Consider the following 15854-nt stretch of genomic DNA (forward strand, 5'->3'; position numbering starts at 1 on the left):
GCACCGCTCCATTCCAGAAAGACAATCGGGGATAAAGAAATATAATTGCAAAGTGTTATCCCATTTGTTTCTTCCAGCCCTCCTTTGATAAATAACTTTTCCATCTTCTACACTATGGATTTCAGCTAGATAAAAATGAAGAAGGTTCTAATTCATCTTGTGGTGACTAAGTAAATCTTACAGTTAACTTGTTCAGAGGAACTAGAGCAAGGGGGGGGGGGGGGGAGGGAGAGTCTACTTTCCTGGTAGCTGACAATAAGGCTAGGATCTCCCCTACTAAATGAAGAAAATCTTTAAATACAAACTTAAATGTTCTATTATATTAATTAGCAATAGTATACAAAATACATTTCATCTATTACTGAATGTAGACACCAAGGAGTCCAATCATAGGAAAAGCCCCATATATATAACAAAACATAAATTGCAAAATTTTGAATGGTGGACAAAAATCTGCAAATAAAGTGACTGTCTCATCAATTAGAGAATGGCCGAACTGCTATTTTGTAATGGAATACTGTTCTTCAGTAACAAAAGAATAAATATAAAGAATTCAAAGGCCCATGCGTACACCTGAGGAGATTAATATAAAGTGAAGTAAGCAGGACTAGGTGAACAATAGACATAATTACACAATTTCCACCAACTTGTTTCTGTTTTTAACTGGACTCCCTGCGATTTCATCAGTGAGGGAACTCCTAGTAAAAAGGTTCTTCCATCAATGCAGGTTGGACAGCACCTTCTCTGCTACCTTTAATCTTAGAGGGTGGCCTGTGGAAAGGGAAAGTCTAATGACTTGCACAGGGTCACACAGCCAATATCTGTCAGAGGCAGAACTTGAACTTGGCTCTTCCTGACTTCAAGGCCAACTCATTATCCACACTACTATGCTGTTGTTGGTTAGTCAAGCTTAGTCATGTCTGACTCTATGTGACCCTTTCTTGGCAAAGATACTGGTACAGTTTGCAATTTCCTTTTCCAGCTCATTTTCCAGATGGGGAAACAGAGGCCAACAGGATTAAATGACTAGCCCAGGGTCACACAGCTAGAATGTGCAGAAGTTAAATTTAAACCCAGGAATATTAGTCTTACTGACTCCAGATCCAGTACTCTATTCTCTATGGCACTTGGCTGCTCATAAAAAACAATACAGCAAAGATATGTATATTGTTTGGTCCTTTTCAATCATATCTGATTCTTTGTGACCACATTTGAGGTTTTCTCAGTCAAGATAATGTAAATAATTTTCAATTTCCTTCTCCAGCTCATTTTACAGATGAGAAAAAACTGAGGACAAGAGGAAAGTGACTTGCCTGGGGTCATACAGCTAGTGTCTGAGATCAGATTTTAATTCAGGTTTTCCTGATTCCAGGCTTAGCACTCTATCCACTGAGCCACCTAGCTGCGTAATGCCATCATGACATGCTATAAATGAAAATACCAGCAAAAGGCAGCCAGATGATAAAATATAACATTCCCTCTCAGTAGAGATATGGGGGGAACTATAAATATGGAATATTATATCTGCTACTAACCATAGTTACCCTATGAAATTGCTTTGCTAGACTATTTTCCTTTGTTTCAAAAGGAAGAGTTCAATGTTGGGGGAGGAAAGACGAAGAGAAATGTGAGGAGAGAAACATTGAGAAATTATAGTCATGTAAAAACAAAAGGAAGGGCAGCTAGGTCGCTCAGTGGATAGAATACTGGCCCTAAAGTTGGGAAAACTCATCCTCCTGGGTTCAAATCTGGCTTCAAACACTTAATGTGGGGCCTTGGGCAATTCACTAACTCTTGTTTGCCTCAGTTTCCTCATCTGTCAAATGGCAAACCTTTTCTAGTATCTTTGCCACACCCCGAATGGGGTCACAAAGGGTGGGAATCAACTGAAAAACAACTGAATGACAAAAATAAAAGCACCAAAAAAATTTTAAACTATCAATTCTAAATTTCATTTATCTTATCTATCTGACAGTTAATCCAAATTATGTTGATGACTCTCACATTTCTTACTACAAAAATAATGATGAGTAAGATTCAAGGTTCAACTGTGATATGGTAACCCTAACAACTCCAAAATTCTGCAGAAAAAAATGAAAACTGAAAATGTCCTAAATTATGGGAAGCACCTATAAATGTCCAAAAGTTCACAGACAAAAGAAAGATGGAGTCAGCACCATTAGACTGGGGTGCAAAAATGAACACCAAATTTTACTTAAGAAATGACAAATCTTTGAACCCTAAGGTACTTGTCCCCATTCTAGGAATAAGATAAGTAGCTTCTTGGCCTCACAATCAAGGCCAAAATTATTTAGGTTCATTCCTGAGGTACCACCAGGAAAGTGTTCTTTCTCTGCTGGTACTTAGCCTTAATAGTTCTCTGAAAATATAGCTCCCTCTGGGTTCTGGATTGCAGGAGGTAACAAGCTTGATTTCTTAACTAGGGTAACAAAGACAGCTATACTTACATTTTCAAAATCTTTCATGTTTCGAACTCTGGTGGGAGACACAGTTTCTTCTGAAGCACTTGGGAACACTAAAAATTAGAAGAGAGACAATTGAAAAAAATCACAGTATACAAATTACCAAAATTCATATTGGAAAAGGGGCCTGAGGAAAACAAAATACATAGAAACACACATTGTGCTGAACCATATAACTTTTTCCAGCTACAATTTACCAACTTGGATCTAACTAATTCCCCAAAACACCATATTTAACATTTCTAAATTGTATAAACTACTTCAAGGGTAAAAGGATGAAAGAATATAACTAACAACGTTCAAACAAAATGTTCAGTAGTGATTAGTCTCATAGGGCTGAAGGGCACCTTCCAGATCACCTAAGCTAGTCCAACCCCTCTATTTTATGACAAAAAGCCCAGAGAGGGAAAGCAAGTGGCATAAAGTTACACAAGATTCAAACCCAGTCTATTTTGAAGGAAGTCAGGTTTTCTGAAAGTTGAGGATGAAGATAAATTCATTCTAGGCATGAGGGTTAGGGAAAGACAGATGAGATAAATTCATAAAAGAAGAGGATAGAATGTCAGGTTTGGGGAATGGCATACTTTCTTGTTGGCTGGAAAATATAGTGTATCGTTCATATATGGATAATGTGAAATGAGAACTGGAGATAAAGGGAATATAATTGGGTTCCAAAATGACCTATAGACAATTGCTCATATCTACCAGCAATCAGAATTGGTCAGTTTTACATCCTCAGCAAAAATTCTCATGGGCTCATTGAGAGAAACAGAACTACCAATTGAACTGCTCATTGTGAACTAAGGAAATTGGAAAAACGAAGGCACATGATGGAACCCAATTTTGCATTAGCAGTTTGTACTTCATGCTCCTTTTATGAGCCCTTATATTTAATTTGTATTCTACATATCTGCATACCTGTTTTATTTTTCCCTCCTATACCATAAGAACCTTGAGAACAGGGAATATATTTTATTTATTCATTATTGCCCATAGAACACTGTAAATGCCTGTTGAATGAATGTATGCCCCATGTTCTATACATTTGGGAAGAAAATGGTGCACATTCAATTCAATTAAACAGACATTTATAAAGTACCTAAAGGAATGGTTTTCAAAATAACTGAAGCTTATCTCTTTAAACACTAAAATTTCTGGAGAGTGTTTTAACCATTTCTCATGGAAACAAAATAATAGTAATAATAATTCACATTAATATTGTATTTTTAAGTTTATAACATACTTTTCTCACAACAAGCCAATGATTTAGGTAATCCAAGTATTGTTATTCCCACTTCATAAATGAAGAAATAGGTACTCAGAAATTTTGACTTTCTCCAAGGTTGTATAGCTAGTAAATAACAGAATCAAGACTGAAATCTAGGTATTTTTATCTCTGGGTTTAGTGCATTTAATTACTTGTTTCTGACTCATTAAGCGAGAACATAATGATCATATGAAAGGAAAGGAGCCTAATATCACAGAAAGAGCACTGACCTCTTGTCAAGAGACCAAAGTTCTTTCTCACCATTCTACTGTCTAATTCTAAGCAAATCACATGACTTCTCTGGGCTTCAGTTTCCTCCTATACAAATTGGTAAATAGGAAAATGGGAAGGGGGTTAGGTTTAATTAAAGCCTACCACTTGTGTGATACTGGGCAGGTCACAATCTCCCCAAGCTTCAGTTTCTTTATCTTTAAAATGAGTTGAGACCAGTTTGCCTAGGAAGTCCCTACCAGCTCTAAAATCTATAATCACTAATGTCCCTTCAAGCTCTCACAGATATAATATATAATCAATCACTGGATTTTTCCTTCAATTCAGGGTCATTTTGAACATCAATTATTGTAGTACAGCATAATGCTATACTGCCTCATGGGGTTAGTGAAGTACTATAGGGTTGTTTGCCCCTATATTAAATGATCCTATACTACTTTACTTTTCAAGTTCCAATGACTATCCTCTCTCTTCAATTGCCAACACAGCAGTTTGCCACAAGCAACCCAGAATTACCCTCCTAATTTGCTGTTTTTTCTAATCAGCCGCCAATTGATAAAGAAAACAACAAAGGTGGTTAAAAGATGAAAGGCACATGAACCCCAAATGACATACTCTGGGGATCTCCTAGGGGAGGGTAGGAGGAAGATCTGTTTTGACAACTCAAAAGCTTTTGATAATTTATTGGGTTCTCCACTAAAAAGCAAAGTTTCTAAATAAGTGTCCACAAGAGAAGTGAAACGTTACTGGAAAAAAAACCTCATGGATATATTCAATTTCAAGTAAATTTCAGAGATGTACTTATAAAATATTATGAAATAAGTACAAAAGAGAAAAACTTAGAGGCACAAGATCTAAATTAACTTCAGGCCAGGAGTTTCTTGGCCTTTTTTTGGTTATAGACTTCTTTGGAAGTCTATTAACCCCTTCTTAAAATAACATTTTTAAGTGCAAAAAATAAAATGCACAAGATTACAAAAGAAAACCAGTTATATTGAAATGTAGTTATCAAAATGTTAAAAAGCAAGGTCAATCCAGAAATCTATCTTTGAGTCCATTGTGGCTCTGTGGAGCCCAGGTTAAGAACTTTGCTTTAGGCAGTTTGAAGTACAAATAGCAGCCAGGTGGAAATTAAGAAACCGAGTTCTAGCTCAGGCTTTCCCACTATTAACTGTACATCCAAGGGTAGTGACGGCAAACCTTTCAGAAGGGTGGGTGATATGAGAAATGTCCTCAGGAGCCCATGGAGAGGGAGAAGGGATCAGCCTGACCCCACATCCCTCTGGCTTTCTAGTAACAAATTGGCAAACTCTGTGCTGGGGCTAACAGTGCACATGCCCACAGAGAAGGCTCTGAGTGACCCCTCTGGCACACATGCTACATTTCCCTTTTCTAATTTCTCCTCAGTAAAATTAAGGGATTGGACCAAGTGATCTCCAAATCCACCATGTTATTACTATAAAATATTTTTTAAAAAAAACAAACTTTTAACTTTTTCTAAGGAAAATATATATATATATATAAATATATATAAATAAAAGCTCCCATTTCCCAAGTTTTACAAATTGTTTTCTTCAGAACAACCCTATCAATTGAAAAAGAAACAATAATCAATTTATTGAGCATCTACATTATGCTAAGTCCTGAAAATCTAAATTTAAAAAAAACTGTTCCTAGATTTGAGGGCCTACCTACTATGCAAGGGATATAGCATGTTCACAAATAATATAGATACAAGGGATAGGTACACAGTAATGGGAGGGGTGGGGGAGAAGCCTGAAACTAGGGAAACCAGAAGAGATCTCTGGAAGGAGGTAGTACTTGGCTAGGTCTTGAGGAGTGAGATTGAGCTCCAAGTGTCAGAAGTGAGATGAGAAGGGAAATATTGCAGGCATGGGGAATGGTTTAAGCAAAGGCACAGAAATGGATGATCAGATATCGTTTACAGGAAACAGAAGTAGGCCACTGTGGATGGAGTGGATGAGGGAGATAGTACAAGCATCACCATCAACAATTTTAGAGATCAGGAAACTGAGACTCAGAATGGTTCATGACTTGCCAAGGATCACGCTCTGCTGGAAGTTACAACTAGAATTCAAACCCAGGTCTTCTGACTTCAAGACCAGTTCTCTTTCCCTTGGGTACTACATTTATTTTTCTACAAAACTGAATCTACTCATAATGAACAGCAAAACACAAACTGCAAAAGAATTCTGTGCCAAATAATCTGGTTTAAACATGATACAGTCTTCATTTACTAAAGGTAATTCCCCACAGTCTACAGCCAGCTACAAGACCCAAATAGGTCCATCACAAAATGGCTGGAATAAAGCTGGCAGACAAGAGTTGAACAGTTTCACAAAAAGGATTTGGCAGAGTAAAAAAATCAAGATACAATTTTTACTGAACCACCAACTACCCTTTAGCAAGAACCATTTCAGTCTAATTTTCTGACCTAGACGACCCCATAAATCTAAGAATGGCCAGTCTAGGTCTTTCTTAATGAACAAAGCACATTATTTGCTGTACTTACCAGTGCTTCCCAGACCAAAATTAGGATCAATGTCTGAACCATCTGGTAAATTTGAAATAAGAACACTAGGAAAAAACATGCACAACAAAACAAAGTATTAGACAGCGTTTTAACAATAGACAATACTAAGACTGCCTTGGGCTACTAATAAGACATTAAACTATACTGGCCTCAGCTAAAAACAAATAAAGAAAATGTGCCTATGATATAACTAGTGAATGACACTACCAACAAATCTTTAGAATGTGACTCAGGAAAATAATGGCCAATTCAGGTGCTTCAAGGATACCATAAAAGAGAGACTAAACATAAACGTGTGGAGAACTCATTATGCTAAGAGGTTGAAATACCTAAAAATTTTTTTTAAAAAGTGGGAGGGGAAAGAAATAGAAATGCCTACAGTGACAGAAGAATAACAGATTATTAAATAAAACTAGAAACATACAAAGGATATTCTTAACTTTTTGAGGTAGACATCACAAAGGGTATCATACTGTTAATAATAATATGAAAAGATGCTTATATACCTTAAAAATCAGTGAAATACAAATCAAGACAATCTTAATATACCACCTCACATCACCAGAAAGGAAAAAATATTGATAGTAAAAAATGGAAAAATATCAACACTGGCAATGATATGGGAAAGGCCCTTATTATACAGTTGGTGGAGTTTTAGAGGGCAATAAAAGTCATTAAACCAATCATACCTTTTGACCCAGTGACTCCATTGCAAGGACTCTATCCCAAAGACACCATAAAAAGGAAAAAGGGGCCTATTCAAGGCTATTTTATTTGTAATAGCAAAAGAATGGAATCAATGTTCAGAAGATGACTAAAACTATGATATATTAATATAACTGAATAATATGGTACCAGAAAAATACTAACTATATTGTGTCCAAAGAAACATGAAATGGGAAGTATCAATGTCTGTATTCTCATAAAGGAATCCCATTTAAAAAATAATATTCACTTGTAGATCCGTTAATATGTAAGGAATTAATTCTATAGAGGGTAGGAGGGCTGGTGTCCAAATAATTAATCAATAAGCATTCATCTAATTAACTATTTTAAGAAGTAGCTACTATGTACCAGGCACAGTGCTGGGCACTGAACAGTGAAGGAAATAAGATAGTCATATTTAAGGAGCTTATATATATTTTATTAGGAGAAATATGTACATATATATATACATATACGCACAAAATAAATATAAGGCAATGAATGAAGGGGGAAAACAAGCAGCTATATCAGAAAAAGTTTCATAAAGAAAGTGAGTTTTAAGGTGAATTTTGAAAGAAACTAGGAATTCCAAGAATCAGGAGTAAAGAAAATGTGGATTCCAAGTTGTGGATGAGTCTGTACAAAGGCAAAGTGACAACAAGATGGAGGATTATGTGTAAAGAATAGCAAGAAAGCCAGTTGGATTAAACCAGAGTATGAGAAGCAGAGTAATAAATAAAAAGCCTAGAAAAGGAGAATAGAATTGAGCTGTAAAGGATTTTAAATGTGAAAAAGGGAAAACTTTATTTGACCCTAAAGATAACAGAGAACCATCAGAGTTTATTAAGTAGGCAAGTGAATGGCCCAATCTGTACAACTAGGCTGCATAGTGGATAAAGCATGGGACTTAAAGTCAGAAAGACCTGAATTCAAATACATCCTTAAATACTTAATAGCTGTGTGACTCAAGGCAAGTTACTTAACTTCTCTGTGTCTGTTTCCTCCTCTCCACAATGGAGGCTAATAGCACCTACCTCATTGTTATGAGGACCAAATGAGATCACATATATAAAGCACTCTGCAAATTTTAAAGCACTACATAAATGCTATTTATCATTATTAAAATCAGTTGGTTGAGGCAAATAGGTGGTACAGTGGATAGGGAACCAACCCTGGAATTGGGAGGTCCTGGGTTCAAATCTAGCCTCAGACACTTCCTAACTGTGAGACCCCGGGCAAGTCACAACTCTTTGCCTAACCCTTGCCTTTCTGTCTTAGATTGCTATTAAGACATACAGTTAAGAATTTTTAAAAATAAAGTAAAATGACTTGAGCAGCTCTGTGGATGATGGCCTTGAGAGGAAAGAGATGAGGTAGTGAGGACAATAAGAAGGTTGGTGCTCTACTCCATATAAGAAATAATGAGACTTTTAAGTATGATGGTGGCTCTGTGAGCTGAGAGGTGACCAATTCTAGGCATATTGGTGAGACAGAATTGGCAAGATTTGGCAAATGACAAGAAAGAAGTCACTTCTAAGGGTATAAAACTTGAAGACTGGTAGCCTTTAATAGAAAAGGAATTGGTAGGCAGCTGGGTGGTTCAGTGGAAGAGAGGCAGCCTAGAGACAGGAGGTCCTGAGTTCAAATCTAGTCTCTGATACTTCCTAGTTGTGTGACCCTGGGCAAGTCATTTAACCCCAACTGTCAAGTCCTTACCATTCTTCTGCCTTGGAATCAATTCTAACACAGAAGGTAAGGCTTTTTTTTTTTAATCAAGCAATCAAAAAGCATTTATTAAGCACTTACTATGTGCCAGGCACTGTGCTAAGCACTGGGTTTGTAAAAAGTGGTAAGAACATGCCTAGTGCGTAAGTCAGTACTACTCTAATGGAGGAGACATGATAAAAATAACCAGGTACACATTAGGTCAATGAAGAGTAGGTGGATGATCATCTCAAAAAAGGTAAGAGCATCTTGGGGGGGCCTGGTGAGGGCCAGGATCTGAGCTGAGACTTACAGGAAACCAGGGGAATGAAGAGGCAGAGGTGAGGAAAGAGGACATTTCAGAAAGAATTGCCAGTTCAACTGAAGAATCAAGAGAGGGTATATCTTTTTCCAGAATAGCAAGCAAGCCAAGGTAATGGATTTGTAGAGTTTATAGAGGGGAATAAAGTGTAAGAAGACCAGAAAGGTAGAAAAGAGCCAAGTTGTAAAGAACTCTCCAAGTCAAACAGGGGATTTTATCATTGATTATAAAGGTAATATAGAGCAGCACTAGAGTTTAATGAGGAGAGGAAGAAAGAAAGAAGGAAACAAGCATGCCAGGCACTGTGCTAAGCGCTTCATAAATATTATCTCATTTGATCCTCATAACAATCTTTGAAGGTAGGTGCTCTTATGATTTCCATTTCATGGTTATTTCTACATGCAATTGAAAAAATAAAAAGTTGGAATTAAAATTAAAAAATAAAAAGTTGAGGAAAATGCAGCAGACAGTGATTGACTTTCCACAGGCCATATAGCCACTAAGTCTCTGAGGCTACATTTGAACACAGGTCTTCCTGACTCCAGGCCCAGCATGTTATCCACTGTCATCTTGCTACCTTAGAAGGATTCAATTTGGTCAAACCTAGACTTGAGTAAAATCACTTTGGTAGTTGAGTGAAGGATGGATTGGAGTGAAGACAGTGCTATGGTAGGGAGACCACTTAGAATCCTGTTACAATCAATCAGGTGAGAGGTGATGAGGCCTCAAATGTTTCCCCATTCCAAAGCTCTTTATAACCTGACCCTACCTTCCCAACTTTCCCCCTTCTCATACTTTACTCCCCTCCATACTCTTCAATCCAAACATTGGCCTAAATGAGGTTCCTTACAAAAGATGCTCTATTCCCCCATCTCTGAATTTTTCAAACATCTGCTATACCCTATCTGGATATGCTATCTGAAGTGTTCTCCTTGGTCACCTCTCTGTATGTTCCCCTAGCTTCCTTTATATCTCACTTCAAATCCCAACTGTCAAAAGAGGCCTTTCCCAGTCCCCCTCCCAGTCCTCTACCCCTACCTGCTAGTGTCTTCCCCTCTGAGACTAACATTCATCTATTCTTTTACATATTCTTGTATGTACCAATTTGTTTGCAGTGTTGTCTCCCCCATTAAAAAATTTGAGTTCCTTAAAAGTCCAGATTGCTTTTACTTTTCTTTGTGCTCCCAGTTTAGTGAAGTGCTTAAAACATTGTGCTAACTGACTGTACCTCTGGGTGCCAACAAGATCACTCAAAGAAGGTATATCCACAGGTATATCAACACACATGGAGTGGGTCAGGATGATTCAACAATGAAGAGAAGGAATGTTAAGGCAGGAGAAAACAGTGTCATATAGCAACTAGGGAAATAAAGACTATCTTGGAGATGGTAGTCTACAAAATTAAATGCAGCAGAGACTAAGATGGATGATAATACATAAAAGGTCACTGGATTCCTCAGTTAAAGAGTCAGATGGTAAACTTGGAGAAATGGCAGGATTAAAAGCCAGATTTCAAGAAAATGAGAAGTGAATAGGATATGAGAAATCTGAGACATCCATTACAGAGAGCTTTTTAAAAAGAGTTTGGCAGAGGAAGGGAGAAATGATAAAAATCAATAGCTAGAAGGGATGACAGTGTCAAGTGAAGGTTTTTTAAGAATGAGGGAGATTTGGGCATGCTTATAGACTGCAGAGAGTCAGTGAATAGCACTATTAATGAAGACAAGCTCCAAGAAGAGAAAGGAAGGGATGAAATGAAGGCACTAAAGGAAAACTACCTTTGCATCAGATATTGAAGAGACAATAGAGGGAAATGTTGATGGGATATAGAACTGGAGGGCAAAAGAAGAGACTGGAAAGATATTCAAGAGTTGTCTCAAGGTAGTGAATAAAATATAGGAATCAATGAGATTGTAAAGAGAGAAGAGCCAAGGACAAAACCTTGAGGAACACCATTAAGAGATCAAAGATTTAGAATTGGAAGAGACCTCAGAGATCATCTAATCCAGCTCTCTCACTTCTTTCCAGGCACTATACAGTGACAAACCTGAGTTTATACAGGAAGTATGCATCACAAGTAGGATTTGAACCTAAGTTTTCTCTCTTCAGAATTAATGCTCTTTCCATAGTACTAAGGATTCAGAAATGGACGTGGAAATACCAAAGAATCCAGATGTGACTTGGAAGTAAAAACATTTGAGAAACTTGGAAAAGACAACAAAAAAGAGAACTTAAGAACAAAGATAACTAGAAGAAATTTTTTTTAAAAGTAAACTAATCACTAAAAGATATTACACAATAAACATAAATATAAGAAACTATGGTGATTTCAGTAGCACAAGAATTAAATGTAAGTTAGTCCTCAGCCTTTTATATTTTCCTCCCATAATTTAATGTGGACCAAAATATTATCTCTATGGCAAGATTTTTTTTTGCCATTTTGCAACTGCATCTTAATCTCAGATTCCTTGTTATGTGACATCCTCAATCAGAATGCTTAATTTTCAAGTTACTTTTTTTTAAAAATCATTTTAAAAAAATCATAGACTATAGAGCTTTATCATTTCCTATAGATTTAAGAAGGATACCACATTCAATTATTTATTCAACAGCTAAATTTCCTACTTTATAATGTTGAGGAAGGCGGCTTAGTGTATCTAAGATTGGCTGGAGGTTGGGAGTAGGGTCAGTCAATAATTCCTCATAATCAAAGCCATGAACCCTTTGGGGTCATTCCACAGCAAAGCACTATAAGGGGTTGGGAGAGAGAAGTTACAAAGATAATTAAGTCAGACAATACAGAGTTTATAGTCTAGCTGGAAGGCCATAGCACATCCACAAGTATATAGTAACCATACAATATAAAAGGGAATTGAATATAAGCAATTAAGATAAATCTAAAATACTATATGAAGCAGAAACGATCATTTTCTTTTTGCCTTTATCAAATTTTTATTGATGTCATGTTTTTATATAACCTTCAATTCCAAATATATACCTGCCCTTTCCACTTTCCAATTATCCTTTCAAACACAAAATTTAAAAGGGGAAAATAAGCAGTTCAGCAAAGCCAGCTACTGGACAATATGTATGATATTCTATACCCATGATGGCAAACCTATGGAACACATGCCAAAAAGGGTATTCAGAGGCCTCTCTGTAGGTACCATCTGCAGTCACCCACCAGAATTCTTTACTAGAAAGCCAAAGGGACTCAAGGTGAAGCTGTTCCCCTTCCCTGCTGCATGAGGGTGTGGTATAGATGTCAGCCTGTAGAGACTGTGGCAAAGGTGATTCCCGTGGTTGGGTCTAGGTTTAAGGGGATTTGAACCTAAGTTCTAGGTCTAGGTTTGAGTAGCATAGCTCACAGCATGGCACATAGCTGGAGGGGAGCAGAGTAACCAAGCCATTCTCCTCCCTCTCACCATATCTGCCTCTCATCCCCTGCCCCTCTGCCCAACAACTCAATGGGAGCATTTCCTCCCTCCCCTATCTGGGGTAAGAGGGGTTAGGGGGTGGGGGAGCCTGGTATTCAATCTCTGGTGGAGGCGTGTCATGGCACTTCTTCTGGGGAGTTGGGTGAGGGCAGGGCCCAGCACTCCATCTCTAAAAGGTCTGCCATCACTGTTCTATACCCATAGTACCCTACCAATGCAAAAAAAGCAAGGTATGTATTACTTGACTCTTCCCAAGGGCCAATGTTTGTGTCATAAGCACACAGTGTTCATTTGGTATTTTGGTCTTGAAAAGACTTGTTAAAGTGGGAGAAACAAGGAAGCCCCTTGAACAAAGGGCAATTGAGATAGGCTTTAAAGAATATGTGTAAGTATATCCTTTGACCAAGCTAGACTTGGAATTGAATCCCACCTCTAACACTTACAAGCAGAGCACCTAAAAAATAAGTCTCTTTCTTCATTTGTAAAAGGGGATTAAAAAATGTTCACTACCTCATTGGGTTGTCTTGATGAATAAATGAGATAATATATGTAAGCTATATAAATGTCAACTATTATTAGCAGCTCATACAGTTAATTAACTCTTCTGCCTTATATCTTTAAGTCTGGCAGGCAGCATTTACTATACTTAATTAGCTCAAGTTAACACCTGAACCTCCTATTTACTCGGCTTGCTTTTTAGCCCATTCCCTCCCCACTACCCTCAGGAGAGAAGGCATTTGAAACAGGAGTATTTAACCTCACTCTCTGGGCCTAGGTGAATTTCATCACTCTAAAAGGTAATTCAAACTATTAACAATTCAGAACAGTATCAGGGAAAAAACTGACTTTGGGGAGGGCAGGTATAATAGTGAAAATGGCTATCTTCCCAACTTTGTAAAATCTCAATATTTTGAGTTCCTTCATGTGAATTTCACATGAAAACAATTAAAGAAGGGTGGTGGTATACTATACAGTGGTCTCCAAGTTACTTTTATCAGACAGTCCATCAGTAAAAAATTTTTACACAGACTGCCAAAATATGTATATTTTTTTGTTATCCATATACATGAACTAATAATTCTGTACACTAATAATTTTGTAATTAGGGGGCAGCTGGGTAGCTCAGTGGATTGAAAGCCAAGTCTAAAGATGGGAGGTTCTGGGTTCAAATCTGACCTCATACACTTCCTAGCTGTGTGACCCTGGGCAAGTCACTTAACTCCCATTGCCTAGTCCTTACCACATTTCTGCCTTGGAACCAAAACACAGTATTGGTTCCAAGGCAGAAGATAAGGGTTTAAAAAAGATAAGGTTTAAAAAAATAATAATTTTGAAATTTTTAAAAGGATAAGATAAAGATAAAATATTATTTGAACTTAGAACTAATAAGGAACAACTAAAGTTTACAGTCAAACATGGGTTTTAGAACAATCACTTTGACAGTTGTATGGAGAATGGATTTGATAGAAGAGAGATTGGCAGCAGAAAAACCAATTAGGAGACTACTATAAGAGTCCAGGTAAGGCCCTTAATTAGATCAGGGTGGTGATCACATGAATAGAGACAAGGGAACATATTTAAAAGATATTATGGAGGAGTAATGGCAGGACAATCTATGTATTGAGGGCCATAGACTGGATACATGTGGTGAGGAGTCAAGGATAACACTAAGGCTGATAATTTAGGTTACTAAAAGGATAGTGATACACTCAACAAAAATAGGCAATTTCAGAAGAGGTAAGTTTAATACAAGAGATGACTTCTGCTTTGGACATAAGTTGGAGATGCTTATGGGACCTTTAGTTCAAAATGCTCATTGGCAGTTGATGATATAGAACTACATTTGAGAAGAGAGATTAGAATTAGATTCAAAGATCCAAGAAATGATACTTAAAACCACTGGACCTGATAAAGGTCACCATTGAGAGATACAAAGAGAGGAAGGCCTGAGCCAGAGTCTTGAACAGTTAGAAGCAGAGTAATGTTGAAGGGGATAGTGTAGTTATATTGGAAGTAAGTCTATATAAATGGGTTGGTTGGCTGAGGGGAGGAGAGAGAGAAGCAGATGGCAGAATGAAATGAAATTTATCTTTCAACCCTCTGATCGGTTGATCAACTATTCCTCAAGATCAAGGCCTGGACCCCTTGGGGTAATGGTCATTCATTAGCCCCCAATTTAAAGATCACTGGTATAGTGAATAAATAACATTGTTTTTAAGAGGCAAAACACACAGTCAATAAACATGTATTAAGTGCCTACTTTGTGCCAGGGACTATGCTAAGTGCTGGGTTCTTGTCTGAATTTGCCACTATTGTGTTACCTTAGACAAGTGACTTCCTTTTCCTGGGCCTCAGTCTTCTCATCTGTAGTGAAGTGGTTGGACTGTCTCTCTAATTCAAATGAACAGAGAAGAAATAACTCTGGACTCAAATATATATTCCTTGAATACCTTATGCTCACCAGCCAAACCTCTTGCCATCCCAATCTCCTCAACTCTGTCACTAAAACCCTGAAAAAGATATAGTCTGTCCTTCCATCCTTCTATTTTCTCAATTTGATATTGTACTTATAAACTGTCAGAGAGAGAGATATTATTTTTCATTTAAAAGTTGCTTGAGGAATTCAGACACTTGCCCCTGATAATCAAAGATTTCAGTGAAATTGTTACAGTGGGTGGCACAGAAGATTCCTTCATGTGTTACGATAGTCATGGCCTTCCTTTCCAAGTATGGAAGGCAAGAGGTGACAAGTCACCTGAAGAAAGTCAAGGTAAGAGGAACAGAAAACCAAATCACTTAGAAGGCCAAAGCCCTCACAGAATTTCAGAAAAGTGAAAACCACACTATTAATGAAAGCCAATGCTCAAACCAGTTGAAGGTAATATAATTTCTAGGCTGATCACCTGGGGCAATGGTAGCTTCATCTTCAATTAACAGATAGGAAATGTTGAAACCTGGTTGTCCTTCATAGTATAAGTACCTATGACAATGCTTTGGGCTCTCTCAAAGACAGGCTATGTATGTTGAGAACAATTTTCTGACAAAGCAACGGATGAGGAAGGCAGTATAGCATAATGGGGGAAAAATAATATAGTTCTCTATATATTTGAGAAATGAGGCCTTTATCAGACTTTGTTTTTTAACCTTTACC

General features: G+C 37.3%; 1 protein-coding gene across 4 annotated transcripts in view; it reads right to left on the minus strand.

The window, feature by feature from the left end:
• CDK5RAP2 (CDK5 regulatory subunit associated protein 2) overlaps window positions 1-15854 on the minus strand; it is a 176403-nt gene that overhangs the window by 148164 nt on the left and 12385 nt on the right. For 2 of the 4 annotated variants that reach the window (XM_007474549.3, XM_007474550.3), the window contains exons 2-3: window positions 6515-6579; window positions 2469-2536 (exon numbers count right to left, since the gene is read on the minus strand). In XM_007474549.3, coding sequence (XP_007474611.2) covers window positions 2469-2536; window positions 6515-6579 — 133 coding nt within the window. Of the gene's footprint in view, window positions 1-2468; window positions 2537-6514; window positions 6580-15024; window positions 15095-15854 lie in introns of all 4 variants that reach the window. The other 2 variants (XM_007474551.3, XM_007474552.3) reach the window with 2 other exon arrangements.

Source organism: Monodelphis domestica, chromosome 1 (assembly GCF_027887165.1).
Source record: "Monodelphis domestica isolate mMonDom1 chromosome 1, mMonDom1.pri, whole genome shotgun sequence".
Classification (NCBI taxonomy): domain Eukaryota; kingdom Metazoa; phylum Chordata; class Mammalia; order Didelphimorphia; family Didelphidae; genus Monodelphis; species Monodelphis domestica.